Source organism: Taeniopygia guttata, chromosome 15, assembly GCF_048771995.1.
Source record: "Taeniopygia guttata chromosome 15, bTaeGut7.mat, whole genome shotgun sequence".
Taxonomy (NCBI): domain Eukaryota; kingdom Metazoa; phylum Chordata; class Aves; order Passeriformes; family Estrildidae; genus Taeniopygia; species Taeniopygia guttata.
In genome coordinates this window covers 71,569-87,474 of record NC_133040.1, presented here as the reverse complement: position 1 = coordinate 87,474, position 15,906 = coordinate 71,569, and the positions used below count along the sequence as shown (strand labels likewise).

Genomic DNA, 15,906 nt, shown 5'->3' with positions numbered 1-15,906 from the left:
TTTTTGATTTTTAATAAAAAGTCAGTGTAGTTCTACCTATGAAAACCTTGTATATTTTAATAGATAACACAGGCATTGTTGTTCAAGGCAAGGTTGCTAATTTAAATTTGTACTGGGGTGGTATCTCAGAAAGCATTCTTCTAGTATGAGGGGGGGATTGAAGGGACCTGTGCAGAGAAGCTGGGGAGGGGCAGTGCATGCTGATAGCAAGCCTATGACTGAAGCAGGTTGGGAAGAGTAAAGTAAGTCTAATTCCCACAGCAGCTCTGCCTACTTTTTTGGCTTGACCACAGTTCTGGAATGAGATTTGTGTCCTTGATGTGCAGCTGCAGTTTATAATTGTATCTATATTTTTACTCTAAATGGCAGAAACCACCTTGCTAGCGTCCTTTAAAAAATCAAAGACTGATACCAGGATAAATATGAGTGAAGGATATCTGAGTTCAAGAGAGGAATTAAGCCAGAGTGGGTTTTTTTAGTATTGTGAAAGTTGCTACATGGGAAAGGGAAAAAGGCCATTGAGTGTGAGTAGCCAGTACCATACATGTGACTTGGGAATAGTTCACTCTGAGACACGTATTTTAAGAAGGCAACTCAGAGGCTGGCAAAGAGGGTCTGTGAGCATTTGACAGACATGCAAACTACTGAATGAGCTGGAGAGGGCTCTCATGATGACTTAGGGGGCTGTCAGGAGGAGTAAGTCACTGGACCATGACCTGCAGGAGGGGCTGACTGCAGTGGGAGAGCCTGAGTCACTCTCAATACAATGGGATTTGCAGGTCATCGTTCCTCTACCCACCTGGAATACATGGAGCCGTGAACCTGTGACTGACAACATGGAGAAATTTGCTATCGAGACGGAGCTCATTTACAAGTATTCCCCTTTCAAATCAGAACGGGAAGTGATGGACCAGTTCAGTAAGATACGTGGCGAGAAAGGTACATGTGGATGGTGCAGGTCACAAGTGAGGTATTTGGGGTTTGGTTGGGATTCACCTGGTTGACTTGTTACTTGCTCAGGCACCCTGGTGATCATCTTTAACCTCAAACTAATGGATAATGGAGAGCCAGAGCTGGATGTGACTTCTGACCCTCAAGATATTCAGATGGCAGAAACACCCCCAGAGGGAACGTAAGTGTGACTAGTGTAACAGGCCCTGATAAAATTTGGTGTAGGGCTTGTTATATACTGTGTACCTGGGGTTTTTTTTTTTAAGATTCTCTTTTTGTAGTGAATTAGAGAATTTAGAAGATCTGTAGTTTGTTCTTAAGCAGTTTGGGGTTCATGTATGCATCAGCCCCTGGGTGTTGTGGCTGTGTTTGGGGTAAATGCCTGCACTCGCTGATCTCAGCTTAGCCAAAGCAGAAGACTCAGTGTCCTGTAGGCATCATAAAAAAAGGAGCCCTAAGCTTCATGTTTCATTTTCTACACCTACCAATGATGTTTTCATCAGAATGAGAGCTGGTTGTGAGTCAGTGCTGCTCCCAAATTGCGGTTCAGGTCAGCTTCTGTGGGTGGATGGTATGGAAGGCAGGTGGCGTATATTGTCACATCTGTCAGGGAGCAGGGAGCACTTCTTCCTGCAGAGGGGCAAGAAGGATGTTCTCAGAGGGCAGCTGGAAGAGCACAGGCCTGTGTTTAGAGAGAGCTGAATGTTTGCTGAGTTGATCACTTGTAGCCTGAAAACAAAAAACTGAGCTGAAATGAGCCAAATGCTTGATTAAGTCCCAGAGCTCCATGGGTACACCTAGCAAGCTTTACCTTTTTGATGAGATTACATGCTTCTTCCCTGCAGTGCTTGAATTTTCCATAGGAAGTTTCAGACTCAGTAAAGCAGCTCTGTCTATGTATTAGAGTGATGTCACTGAGCAAATTCTTGGGGCCGTCCAAGGGATCTCAGCATCTTTAATGCCTGTTTTTAATGCAGGCATGATTGCCAGTGATCACTGCCTCTTCTTTCTGATGTTGTGGTACCGTGTGTCAGTGAGTAGTGCAGATTCTTTGGCAGCGTACTGCTAACTCACTGAAGGGTGGAAATGCTCTGGTAGGGGAGCACACTTTTAGTCTTAAATAGTCCCGTTTATACCTTTGGCCATTATTATCCAGATGTACTCAAACTCCCTCTTCAGGCTGCAGTAACATGAGTATCAGTGTCTTGTAACAGTAGTTATGATGTACAGCTCAACAAAGAGTCTGGAGAAGACATAAGTAGAAGAAAAAATTAAAGACTTAATGTAGCTTCATGATAATTAAAACAGAAAGACCTTTTCTTTCACCTGTTTGTTTTGCTCAGGGTATCTCTTAGGCATTTTCTGAAGTACATGGCTCTCTTGCAGCAAGCCAGAGCGCCGCTCCTTCCGTGCCTATGCTGCTGTGCTTTATATTGATCCCAGGATGAGGATCTTCATCAATGGACACAAAGTACAAACCAAACGACTCTCATGCTGCCTCTACAAGCCAAGGTAAGTGTTGCAGGTGTGTGGGACCATTTGGAGTTAGAGAAAAGGTGTAGTGTTTTGCTCTCCAGGTGTATCCTGCATAATTCCATTTCTAACCCTAGCGCCACAGAATCGGACCATAAGAGAATGGCATGGGATGTTGACATTATGGGAAGAGAGATACATAGTGGCAATTCTAATGCCTTTGAAAATTGCATGAGTCATTGGTGCAACTTGGCTCCCTTTCAGAGCAAACAAAGAAATTGAGATCCTGGTTGTATGAAATGCCATATTCACACAAAACTGTTGGGTAACTGTGTTGTTGTTTTTGAGCGGAAGAAGGAAATACATATGGTGGGTGTTAGGTTTTAAAAAGAAACTAGTCTGAGCTCTTTGAAACAGTTGCTTTTATATGTAGATAATCCAGGTTTGAATAGAGAATTGAGAAAAAGCTTTCCCTATATTCCTTTTAAATCTTCTTAAACAAAAATTGTGACAGTGAGCTGGGGTGTGCTGTCAGTTGGCTGAACAGAGACTGGAAAAGGTTACTGATATGGGAGGGTAAAGGGAAACCTTTATTTCAGTCTGCTTGAGGCAGACTGTCTTTGGGAGCACACAGTCTGCATTCTAGATATCCTGGCATAATTTATTTGACTCAAATAGTAGTAATTTTGTAGAGTATTTGTAGATTTTTTAGTATATTATTTTGGGCTCACTCTCAGCCTACTAGGTAGGCACTGTTAGCAGCCACAGGCCAGTGTCATGCCACTGACAGTACCTGAAGAGCCTGACTGGTTTTTAACTTAGGCTTCCTCAGCTCCTTACATGAGACTGTGTGAAATGGTATCAGAAACCTGACCAAAACAAAAGAATGTTACACCCAATGCTCCTAATGCTGGCCAGGCCAGTTGTTTCCCTGCAGAAGGCAGGGAATTTGCCACTGTAAATCCTGGTTTACTGAGTAGAGAATCTCTGGATTTCTGGATTTTTGACTGTTATTTTACCTACATGTGAGGGCCTTGGGCTGCTTTTGCTTGTGCTGTAGTCCATTAAAAGTACTAGGGAGAGAAACCAGAGGAGGACACAGATTTTTATTTCATCAGGGACAATCTTCTTGTGAGACTCATAGACCGGGTGCCATCATTGTGGGTGATGTTGCCAGCGTCATGACAATATTAGATGTCCCAGGTCATCTAGGATGTTCATCTACCTCAGTGTCATCTTTTTCAAGTGGTCAGTAGTCTATTCTAAGAAACCCCAAGCTGATGTGTGCTAGTGGCAGGCGTATCTCGCAGATCTGCCTGTGCCACATCTGAGCAGATTCCTATAGATCTGCTTATAGTGATAGGCCAGTACAAATTCCTGAACATTTTAAACACATTTACATTTAAAATCCCCGTTCCTGCAACAGAGCAGTAAAGACTGTGCAAGGCCTTCCTGCAGAGCACAGTGTAAATCCTCTCAGACTTAGGGCAATTATTCTGGCTTTACTGGGCCTCTCTGGAGAGTGTCCAGACTGCTCCCTTTTGTCTGGGCTTCTCGATGCCAGCTTTGGGCTCCAGAAGCTGTGTGGCCATCAGGACAAGCCATTAAAGCCTTCACTGTGGGTTCTGAGAGCCAGCACAGCTCTTGGGGTAGATGCCACGCTGTCCTCTGGGCAGGTTGAGGAAATGCTTTTTCCTCAGGAGGGCTCAAATCTGCCTTGGGTGGCTCTTTCCAAAGGGAAAATCAGTAAATCAGTCCATTCTGAAAGTGGTTATTTTGCTTTTACTGCCATAGGTGTGGGGTTTTTTACATTTTTTCTCCCTGAACCTGCTGAAAAGGGTCACTTACACCCTCACTTTCCCTTTAGAGCTGAAGTCAAAGCTCACCATCCCCATTTATCTACTAGGCGTTGAGTGCTCCGCAGGTTAATACTGGGTTAATCCCTTGCATTTGTGCCGGTGCTGTTTTGCGTGTGAGTGCACAGGGGAAGGGACCTCCATGGGGTCAGCTGATTAAGATGGCTGTGTTTCTTGCCCATTAGCCTGGGCCAGGTAAATGTTGACCCTTCCTGGTCAAGCAAAGGGATGGGGAACAGACAGTGGAGGTGCTGCTGCCTTACAGCCTGGTTGTCTGGGACATCTGAAGGGTTCTTAAAGAGGGGGCTCCCTCCTGCTGTCAGTCAGGTTGCCCTTATCTCTGAAGGAAAAGCCTGTACAGTGGCTTGTCTGCAGGTTCCAGTGTTAGTGGTAGTGGACAATGAATGGAAATCAGCTGTGGATTTAGGGTATGTAAGTGCCTTTACTGAAAAAAAGGTTTTGCGGCGCTAGCACTGTTTTTCAGGAATAACAGTGCATTTCCTGAGCAGGACACTTGTTTTCTGTTCGTCACCACCCATGTTTCTGTGGGAGAGGCTTCTCCTCACCTTTCTGGAGCTGATAACATCCTTATGGTAGGGGCTGGCTGGTTTTGTGGAGATCCTTCACTAGCCTCTGCTGTTGTGTTACTACATTCCCAGCTTCTGTGTGAGTGGCCTGTGTCTCCTGAAGGATTGCTTCCATCTCTTCCCTGGTATCTGTTGGAGCTTGTTTAGCAATATGGGCTGTGCAGGTAGAAATAGCCAGGCCACATACAAGGCCTGTACCTCTGTGAGGACACTCCAAGGCAGTAGGAATGAAACATGAAGCTTGTGATGGTTCACAGTGCCATCATCTGGGACACCCCAGAGTCGCTTACAGTGCTCTCTACAGCAAAGGAGTGCTGAATCTATGGTCCCCCCCAAGTGCTGCCCTTGCCTGCTGAGCTGGGCATGGGGGGGATAATTCAGCTTAACTCTGCTTCTCAGTGTTTTTATTTTCCCCTTTGAAGTCAAGCAGATGTGGGTGAAGTAATGTAGTTATGCCAACATGTTGAAAGCAGCCTGGCTTTCAGTGTATACTGTCTTTTGGCCCCAGATAGCTTTCATCAACCTTACATAGGTTAGAGATGACACCACCAAAATCCTGACTCTTTAGCTCCTGACATGATGAAATCACTGTGATTTTTGGAAGTCTTAGTACCTACTTGCTTTTTCCCCAGGGCAGAAATCCTTATAAATAGCAGAACATGAGTTTAGCAAAATGTATTTCCGGGAACTGTGCTTGTGGTAATAATTTTCTAGATTTGGGAGCAAGGGATTCCTGTTGGTGAGACTATATCTGATGTCAGCACCAACATCCATGTGTGTTCACCCACAGAAACAAACCTAACCAAAACTTTTCATAAGTACAAGGTTATTTCTCACAAATCCTGACAGTTTATCTGCCATTTGGAGGGAATTTTGTCTCTCATTAGGATCTAAGCATGATTCCAATCCATTGGTCAGTCAAGTGTTACATCCCCATGTGTTTTTGCCTCTATGTAAGAACAGCATTTCTAGTGGCTTTTGCTTTAGCTAAATACTGGAAAAATTAATCCCATCCATTTGGGATGGGATTTTCCTCTTGGTATATCCAAAACCTTGTGTCTTAAGGTGATCTGAGTTGCTGCAGGCTCTGCTTGTCCTAGGTGTCATCTTTCCTTGTGACGTGCTTGGAGGTGATGCACATTCATGATCTTCTGCCTCACAAACACCAATCCCTCGCTCTGCAGCAGTCAGTGAATTTGAATCTGTATTTGGCATGTTAGCACACAAGGAAGGTGAAAAAAGCTGCTTCATCTCCAGCACAATTTACAAGGTTGTGAGTCAGATACAAAACACACAGAAGTGTGTTGAAATTTGAAGTTCTGATCAAATTGTTGTTTTGCTTTGAGATAGCCCTGTGTGAGATGGACCGATCAGACTGCACCCATGGACAGCTGTTCACAGGAAAGATTATTTAGCTGTAGTGGGAGGATTTTGAGAAGCTTTCCATATATATTCAGTCTTCTTTTTTACTTCTGAAGACATTATTTCTCTAAGTCTTGAGATTTGCTACACGAATATGGATATATTTCATGCCCACTGGATATTGTGGTTGGAGCTACTACTAAAACATCTCTGACTTAAAAAGATTTTGCTTAGCTTCATCCAAAAAAGTCCAGTTCATGATATCTAAACCTCCTCTATTTATTGAATCTATTTGGAATAGTAGAGTAGCATGTGGGGACCTTGTTCTCTCATGCAGTGATGAAATTTTGGTTTGACCTTACTGCTGAGTTTGCTAATTAATATATTTTGATCATCATAGGATGTACAAATACACTTCGAACCGCTTCAAGACCCGTGCAGAGCAAGAAGTGAAGAAAGCAGAGCACATGGCAAGGATAGGTGAGTCGTCAGGGTATGCATTCATCTGTTGCTAGGGGGAGGACTAAACCCTTGGTGTGACCTGGGGTTGCCTGCCTCTGGGATCACTGGAATTGCTCAGGAACGGAATTATTGCAGCAACTACGGATGACACAGACTTACATTCATGCAATGGAAGGAATGTACATTGTTCCCAGAGACCATTTCATCTGAGTAGCAGATGTACAGGATAACCCTTGGAGTCCCAGCAGTTTGCCCCCACTCCAGCAGAAGCCTGGCTGAGCCCCGTCATCCTGCAGTTCTTCTCTCACCTTTAAGATATTATGAGCTTTTGGTTGTGTTTTCGTTCTGCACCTTTCCTGTTAAGGCAGTTAAAAAAGTAGATTTTTATTCTGTCACCTAATGTAAAGGGATTGGTCTGGGTGTACAAGGGAGCCCTGGTTTGCTTGGTTCTAACCCTTCCAGGCATACCTTTTGCCCATCTAATCTTCCTTTCCTGTTAAGTCCTGTAATCCTCAGGGAAAGCTCACTTTGTCATAATTGGATATTCAGCATATAGAAATCACACAAGCATATAAATACAGCATTAAACTGTATTACAACTGCCTTAAGTCTCCAGAAATTTAACACAAAAAGCAGTGTCCCTCCCTAACCCTTGATGCAAAAATACTGTAGTGAAGGAAGAATCTTGGAAGTTGTAAATGATTTATATGTGACCTGTATCTTCTGGTAGGTTACATAAATCACTTGGAGGCATGTGTCCTCTGTCCCTGTGTCAGAGCTGCTTTAGGCATGTCTGCATGTGGCTGCAGGTCATATACACAAGGCATGGTGCCGCATTCAGCCTGTACAGCATCACAGAGGGCAGTGTGACTGTGACCCTGCCCCAGAGAAAAGCAGCAGAGTGAAATGGTGAGAGTTACCACATTCCCTGTTCCTCCTTTAGGAAGTACAGCCTGGCAAAATAGACTTGGTAAGATGAAGCTTAAGCAGATTTTACCGTGTGCCTCAATCCTCATAGGTGAATTTATTTTTACATTGAGTCCTATAGCTAGGGCAGGTCTTGAGCACACATTCCCATTGCTTTTCAAGAAGATGCAAAGAGCAGGATTTAGAGAAGCTTCTTCCCTGAAGCAGTCTATGAGGCTTTCATGGCACTTAAAAGTGAAGTTTAGTATATGGCACTGAAAAATGGTGTCCATTGTTGTCCCAGTGCTGAGAACAGATCCCATTGACGCTAAAATGTCACACATTTCCATCACCAAAGCAGCCTGATGCTTTTGGGTGTGCAAGGATCACTGAACCTGGGGATGTGTGCCCAGGGGGCCAAGGAGGCCAATGACATCCCAGCCTGTGCTAGAAATAGTGTGGCCAGTAGGACCAGGGGAGTGATTCTTCCCCTCCACCTGGTACTCAGCACTGCTGAGGACACACCTCAAGTACTGTGTCCAGTTCTGGGCCCCTCATTTCAAGAAGGATATTGAGGTGTTAAGAGTGAGTCCAGAGAAGGGCAACAGAGCTGGTGAAGGGTCTGGAGTACATGTCCTGTGAGGAGAGCTAGGGTGGTTTAGCTTAGAGAGAAGGAGGCATGTAAAACTACCTGAAAGGAGGCTGTAGCCAGGTGGGGGCAGGTCTCTGCTCCCAGGCGAATAGTCACAGGATGAGAAGACATAGTCTGAAAGTGCACCAGGAGAGGTTTAAGTTGGACATTAGGATTAATTTCTTCACAGAAGGGATCATTAGATATTGGAATGGTGGTGGAGTCACCATCCCTGGAGGTGTTTAAGGAAGGACTGGATGTGGCACTTAGTGCTGTGGTCCAGTTGGCATGGTGGTGCTGGTCATAGGTTGGACTCCATGATCTCAGAGGTGTTTTCCAACCTAATTGATTCTGTGATTCTATGAACTGCCCCAGTGCTTTTGGTGTACAGGAATCACCAAACCAACCCAGTGCTGCAGAGAGTGTAGGGATCACTGAATGGGCCTGGTGCCTCTGGGGTGTGGTGTGGAGGATCACAAATGGGACATCACGCCATGATCAATATGATCAAGTGAAACCAATTTTATTGTACAGAAGCCTGTATTTATAATAAGTTCTGCTGTTCACATGTCTCTAGCTAAGACATGATTGGTTAGTCCTGTTTATGTGTCTAAAATTAAATGCTGATTGGATCACCTAATTCTTCATGCGTTCTGTTTTGGTCATCTGGCCCATCCCGGGTTCTCTTTTTTACTTTCTTGAACTTTGCTGACCACTTTTGCTGACTCCTCTGATGTCGGAATCTGTGGGTATTGGTGATTCCGAGATTGTAGAAAGTCTCTGTCTTTCTGCCCCGTTGCCAAAGAAGAAGCCATAATTCGTCTGTGCTGGTTCCAAGGTTGTTTATTCTGTTTATCTCTAACATGTTCTGCTGCCCTGCCGCAGCTCTGTCCTGCAGGGCAGCGTGTGGGGCTCTGCCCTCAGTGGGATGTTACAAACATTCAATACCAGAAACTACCTGTGCTGGATTTACAATAATGTGCCAATATCTGTCACCTACGTTGAACAGTGTGTCCTCAGCCTAAACCAACAGAAAAATGCAAACACCACAGTGAAACATGGAGGGCATGAAGAAGGAGGAAAAGGACAAGACACACCCAATTTCCTCCATCTTGTCCCCTCTGAACCCCTAATCTAGAATCCTAAAATTTTACTTTTGCACCAGTGCCACACTTAATTATTACTTATATCAAACACTCAGAGCTTGTAATTCATCCTGTAAGATTGAAAACTCCTCTCCATGGCCAGAGATCACAGACAGTGTCTCTCGGGGCTCTGTCCAGGGGGGTTCCTGACCCCTGCCAGGGTCCCAGATCTGCCAGGGCAGCCAGAGGGAAGCCCTGGATTCCCACACTCTGACTCTTCTTTTTTCCTGTCATCAAGGATTCACTGACCCCAGTTTCTTGAACTAGTTTCTTTGTTACCAGAGGGCTGGATTGTGCATCTGCTGAATGTGTCCATTGTCCTGCAAAAAATCGTGAGCACTGGGAGAAAGAGGGTGTTGAGCAAAGGGCTTAGGACACTGGTAAAAACTCCCAGCTGACCTCAGACTGTTACTGCAAGATTGCAGCACACATGGAGGCTCCAGAACTAAAACATGCTCGGGGCATTATCCTCAGGGGCCTATGTCTCATTGCTTTACTTGTAGGGAAATACATTTAATCTGTAGCACCAAGCTTTTTTGTTCTCCTGCTGGTAGAAATTATTAATTCTTCATGGTCTGTAGTACTCCAGAGGGATCATCACCCAGGAATGATTTGCAGTTTGCTCTTTTAAACTCAGGAGTACATTGTGACAAATGGTGGGTCTCAGCTGAGCAAACAGCAGTTCCAGAATGCCAGAGATACCTGCCTACAAGGAATGTGTTGGAATCAGTCACACTGAGAGACTGCTGACTCTCTGGATATAGCTTATGAGCTTGTGGAATCAAAACAGGATTACAAAAAAATAGCTGGATGGGGAAGATGTGACATGGTAGCAGTTGGTGGCATGGCTTTGGCATATCTAAAAAGAGATATGGCTCAGGAGTGAAGACATGCATATATTTAAGATGAGGAAAAGCCACTTTTCATTGCCCAGGAACTAACTTCTTGCCTCATGAATAAGCTGTAGTATCCAGATTCCTAAGTGAGTGAGTAGACCTAGGAGAAAAGTACCATTCCTGGGCAAGGTGGCTGTGAAAGACCATCACTTGCTTTCTGTGTTCTTCTGAACCGAGACTGAGTACTGCACTGAGGCACGTTGGCATTGCCATTGCCTCACTTCTGGAAATCCCCTTCCAAAGTTGGGGAGGCAAACAAATGGAAGAGGTGAGGAGTCATGCAGATATCAAATACTAAAAGCTAACAGCTCTGTGCTAATTATCTGAATTATAATTCAGATAATTATTATGTTATCAGATAATAATAATTCAGATAATATTATCTGAATAATATTCTTTCAGATTATTTTGGTGTGTCCAGTGACGTGCTTGGCAGTGCCATGGGTACACCATGCCTGTTGTCCCCTGGGAGGATGTGTATATGGGTTCCATCTGCTGCGTGCTCACTGTCCTGCATAGGATGTGCACCTTTACGCCTCCGGGCCTCACCCCTGTGACTGTATCTGTACCTGTCAGCTGTCTCAGTTGTCACTGCATTAGTGGAGCATGTTTGACCTGGATTACCTGCCCTTCTGGGTTACCACTGTGTTCTTTCCACTAGCCACAAGTATGTTTAGCCCACCGGCAACTTCCCTACAAGCTCTGATTGAAGTGGTCCAAATGCTTTAAGCAGCCTCCAGCCTCCTGTTGGCTTGTTTTAGCCAGACTGTCTCTTGATGATGGCTAGTCACGCAGCACAGTTCTTGGTAAGCAGTTGTGAATCCCAGACCATGCTGCTCTGGGAATGAGGTGAACAAAACTCCAATGGGACAATGTGTAGAAAGGAAAAGGGATTTGTGTTGTAGTCATCTAAGTGAACTGACTGGCTACAGAACTCCAGTTTCCTTCTGACTGGCAACCAAGTGCTGCTTTTTGGAGAGATACCAGTAATCCCTAGTCTGTCGTCTTCTTGCTTACCTTGTCCTATGTGAATTGTAGGCAAGGTCGCTCCACTGGCATGTTTCCTTGTTTGGAGTGTCTCACAGCCACAGTTTTATTTCCCTGTGAGGAGAGCAGGGAGGGAGATGGCTTTTGGGTGTGCTGTAATCAGGCTGCTGCACCCCCATGTGTGGGAGTGCAGGCATTTTTTGCCTTGGTGTGAGCTATGCCATCCCTCTGTATGCACCCATTGTATTGGCAAATTACAGAATCACAGGATGACTTCTATTGGAAGGGATCTTAAAGCTCATCTGAAGCCTTCTCCAGGCTAAGCACCCCAGCTCTCACATCCTGTCTGCTCCAACCCTTGGAGCATCTCCATGGCCTCCTCTAGACACTCTCCAGCAGCTCCACAGCCTTTTTGTGCTAGAGGCAGCGCTGCAGGTGGGGTCTCACCTGGACGGGGCACAGGGGCAGTATCTCCCCCTCGCCTGCTGTGCATGCTGTGGGATCAGCCCAGGACATGGGAAGTTTCTGGGGGCCAGTGCAAACAGCTGGGACAGGTCCAGCTCTTACCCCCAATTCCTTCTTACTCAAGACTGTTCTCAGTCCATTCTCCTTGCAGAAAATGTGGTTTATTGAATGAATCTTAAGGTGGTATGTGCCTCTCATCAGCATTCCTGTTTGTCTAGGAGAGAGGCCAAAAGGGGAGTTCCTTTTACGTTGTTTCTTGCATACAAGGATCACATGCAGGGTAGGTTTTCCAAATGCTGGGTCCTGTGTAATGTGTAGCACAGATTTGTCTTTTTTCCAGGCAAAATTTAGCAATTATCAGAGATAAAAGAGTTTTTGAGAGTAGTCCTTTCCCTTAGTCTTTGCAAGAAAATTACCTCTCTGGAACTCCTTTTTAAGCCTGAACTTAGTCCTGGTTTTGTGAGAACCTTTCTCTGAATCACATTACCAAGCAGAGTAGGCAGGGCCACAGGCATCCTTAGACTTTCCAGCTCCTTGCTGACTTCCTCACAGATCCTTCCTTCAAATGTGCTTTTGCATAGTTTATCCCTGCTGTTGTTCCAGTTTTGACTGTGACCTCTGAGCATGTTTAAGATGCCATGTTAGTGGGACCACCCTCTCAGGTAAGGCTTGATTTTTGTACATTTTTGTGTTCCCAGGGTACCCTTGTACACATCAGTGCAGCAAAGGCTCTCTGAAATTGCTGTCTTTGGGTGAATGCCTGACAATGTCTGTCTGTACCAAATGGCTGACAGCATCCTTGTCCCTGTATGTTTCAGCGGAAGAGAAGGCTCGTGAAGCGGAGAGCAAAGCCCGTGCCCTTGAGCTACGCCTCGGAGGGGATCTCACACGGGAGTCCAGGGTGAGCCTTGTGCTTTTGGCAGCACATCGTGTTTTGGGCACCAAGGGATATTCATAGCCCTGGTGGTGGAGTGATGCTGACTGGACAGCACCCCATGGCAGCATGCTAGTTAAGCAGGTGGTGGCTCCAGTCAGCAGTGAACTTCCAGCAACATTTAGGCATCTCCACGGCTTCATCACCACTGGATGTGTTTCACCATCTTCACATGGTGTGCAGCCCAAGTGAGAAGTGTGTTGGCATTCCCCTGCCTACATCCCCAATATATCCTGCGTGGGAAGGTGACCTCCAGACTCCAGGTGCTGTTTGCTGACAGCCTCTGTGGAAGTGGCCCGGGGAACAACTAGAGCTACAGGCTTTTTGACTGTTCCCTGTTGCCTATGCAGCTGTCTCTGTGGCATTTGGGCAGGGGCTTTTGAAGAGAGCCTCTTTGCTTCCTTCCAGTAGGACTTTGGCTTTGAGAGGGGCAAGGCTGAGCCCTGGTGCCAGGAGTTGAGAGGAGGGCTGGCAGGGACGCCAGGAAGGTCAGCAAGTAACACCAGTTTAAAATCACTGAGCTTCCTATTGGTATGTCATGGAAACAATAGTATCCAAGTGCCCTGGATGTTTCCTTGTACTCCATTGCCACTGTTTTGAATTTCCTTAATCCTTTTTTTACATGTAGACATTTTCCTCCAAGCAACTGTGTAGATCCTTAAACAACTTAGCATAAGTTTGCCCAACATGTGGAGTCACACTGTTTGTCGCTGTCTACCAGTTGTAACTTCTTTACATTTAAAACATTTCTCAGCTCTTCCTGAAAGAGCAGAAAATCATAAATTGAGTGAATTTTATGAATTTCCCAACTTGACTATGCAGTGCCTATTTGCAGGTGACATTGCGTCATGTCCAGAACTCAGCTATCACCATGCGGCGGGAGGCTGACGTCAAGAAAAGGATTCAGGATGCAAAGCAGCGGTGAGTGCAGGGGCTTCCAAACTCTGGAGTACCTAGGCTGTTTGCTCCAGGTGCTCATGTAGCTCTCCTGTTTTGCGTGTTTTCAAATCAGCTCAAAGCTTAAATGTCCATGGGCATCTTATATGCTTGAGCTTTATCATGGTTTGACACTGGCACAAATGCCAGCGCCCCCATGAAAATACAACCCCTCAAATCATTTGCTGTGAGATATGATCAGGAACAGAGCAGAGCAGGCCCAAGCTTAATAACAAAGGAGAAACTTTATTAAACTACTACTACTATAAAAGGGAAAAGAAAAGAAAAAAAGCAAAATCCAAAAAAATGAAAACCTTCTAAAACATTCTTCCTCCCCCCCTCAGTTCCAAAACCGCAGTGAGACACAACTTGGACCCCCAATCAGGAAGTGCTTCAGATAATCAATACCCAGTCCATCGAGGGAGAGAGGAATCTTTCCTGTGCCATAGACCCCCCCAAGAAACACAACCGCCACTTCTTGTGTTTCCATGTCACACATGGCACCGTCCAGAGAAAATCTTTGGCATGGGGAACTCCTTTCCATGCATAGTGCTCTCACCACCCATGCATGGATGGACAGACTGCTCACAGGGTGGGGTTTTCTTTTCAAGGATGCTTTGCCAAGGACCAAAGAAAAACAACAGTTCAGTTTCTCATTTTTGGGACCACAGTCCCCCCCCATTTTCTTCCTCTCCTGGGGCCAAGGGTCTCAAGAACAGAGATCATCTTCTTTCTGAAGACAGAGGGCATCACCACGCCCTCCTCAACTCTTCTCTGTTCACTCCACTCCGGTGTTGGTAGTCACTGAAACATGTCTCTTGGCTCACCAGACATCCCCCTAAAATGCAGTCTCTCTTGGAGGTATCGCCGGCCTGGGGCTATGTACAAGTCACAAACAGGACGGGACTGCTGTGGAACGTGTCTCGAGCTGTTTATTTTTTAGCATCAGTCTCATTACATGCTTATGACAATGGGAAGATGTCCACAGCTCACATCCAGGCAACAGACCAAGAACTTAATGTTACAACTTTATAAACTTTTTGACCAATCACACAAAGCAAAAGCATATTGACAGTAGTTCTATCCAACCACTATAAGCATACGTACCTTTGGTTAAAACAATGCTTGCTTATTTCAAATACAATACTTGCTTGTAAGCCTCAAGATACAATGCACAGAGCTCCATTATTAAGCTTAGACCTTCCAAATATCTCACCAGATATACTTTTCTGTGACTTAGGAAGTTGTTCTATCCAAGCGTTAATACACTGTTCTATTTGTCCTTTCTTTCTACTTCTTATGTAATTTTTCTGCTGACAACTCTAATAGCTACTGCTTAGCTCTAATCACTATCCTGGTGTCTCTGAGGCCTGCCTTTTGCAACGAGCTCAAAACCCTCTGATTTTAAGGAATCCCACAGGAGGAGAAAATTGGTTCAGTCTATGGTTAACAAGAAAAAGTCCAGCCAAAAGCCTCTCTATCATCTCCTCCCACCTAGAATTTCTCCTTCTAACATCTCGGGTCCCAGACTGTCTCTCTTCTTCTCTTTCAAATCAAAGAGGAGTAATATTTCACAAAGCTTTCATCATCCAAGAAGGGGTTAAAAGTCCACTCTGGCTCCCACGGCTGGGCACCTTCCTTTACCCCCCAGCTCTTCTCCTTCCCCGCAGTGTATTGCTGATAGACCTTTGCTGTCTCTTTCTCTCTCTCTCTCCAGAGAGACTCTCGGGGGGGAACGCAGACATGCCAGATTTCCCTCCACCCTTCCATCTGCGGGGGACCAGCCCGGTTCCAGCCCCTCCACCCTTTGGCCTTACCTCAGTCAGGCCACAGGACTTCCCCTCCCTCACCCAGCCACGATCCGGGCAGGGGAGAATCTGCACTGCACCCTGACCGGAACCAAAGAGAGAGAGTTCCCCTGGGAGTTCTGGCTTTTAACCCCTCTGTATTCTCAGAGGTGTGTCCACAGTCAATTGGTCAGCCCAAATGCCAGTATCCAACCCCAATCACTCACTGGCTTGACTGTCTTCCTTCCGAGAAAATTCCCTTCCATGTCAAACCACAACAGGCTTTTAAACTGAGCAGCTGGGACGCTATTCTGGTTACCTCTGGTATTCCCCTGTTACCTGCTGGAAGACGTGGGTCTCTGGATTGGGTTTTTTTTCTCTAAATGCTTACCTGGTTTTCACATCATTTTTTTTCAGTCTTGCTTTTTCACCTGCAGATAAGATTCAGGCTGATGAACAAATGTTCACAAATTACAATGAAACAGCTTTAGGAATTTTAGGGATGCTTTCTAAGAACAGGCTGAGTTT

General features: G+C 45.4%; 1 protein-coding gene across 10 annotated transcripts in view; it reads left to right on the top strand.

Moving 5' to 3' along the window:
- The window catches only part of MORC2 (MORC family CW-type zinc finger 2), a 51,579-nt gene that overhangs the window by 19,988 nt on the left and 15,685 nt on the right, over window positions 1–15,906 (top strand). For 8 of the 10 annotated variants that reach the window (XR_012058358.1, XM_072935994.1, XM_072935993.1 and 5 more), the window contains 6 exons: window positions 780–939; window positions 1,021–1,132; window positions 2,338–2,463; window positions 6,630–6,709; window positions 12,420–12,622; window positions 13,491–13,576. Coding sequence is in view for 9 of the 10 variants with exons in the window: in XM_072935994.1 (XP_072792095.1) it covers window positions 780–939; window positions 1,021–1,132; window positions 2,338–2,463; window positions 6,630–6,709; window positions 12,420–12,622; window positions 13,491–13,576 (767 nt within the window). In the remaining variant the exon portion in view is untranslated. The remainder of the gene's footprint in view (window positions 1–779; window positions 940–1,020; window positions 1,133–2,337; window positions 2,464–6,629; window positions 6,710–12,419; window positions 12,623–13,490; window positions 13,577–15,906) is intronic. The other 2 variants (XM_041719484.2, XM_041719488.2) reach the window with 1 other exon arrangement.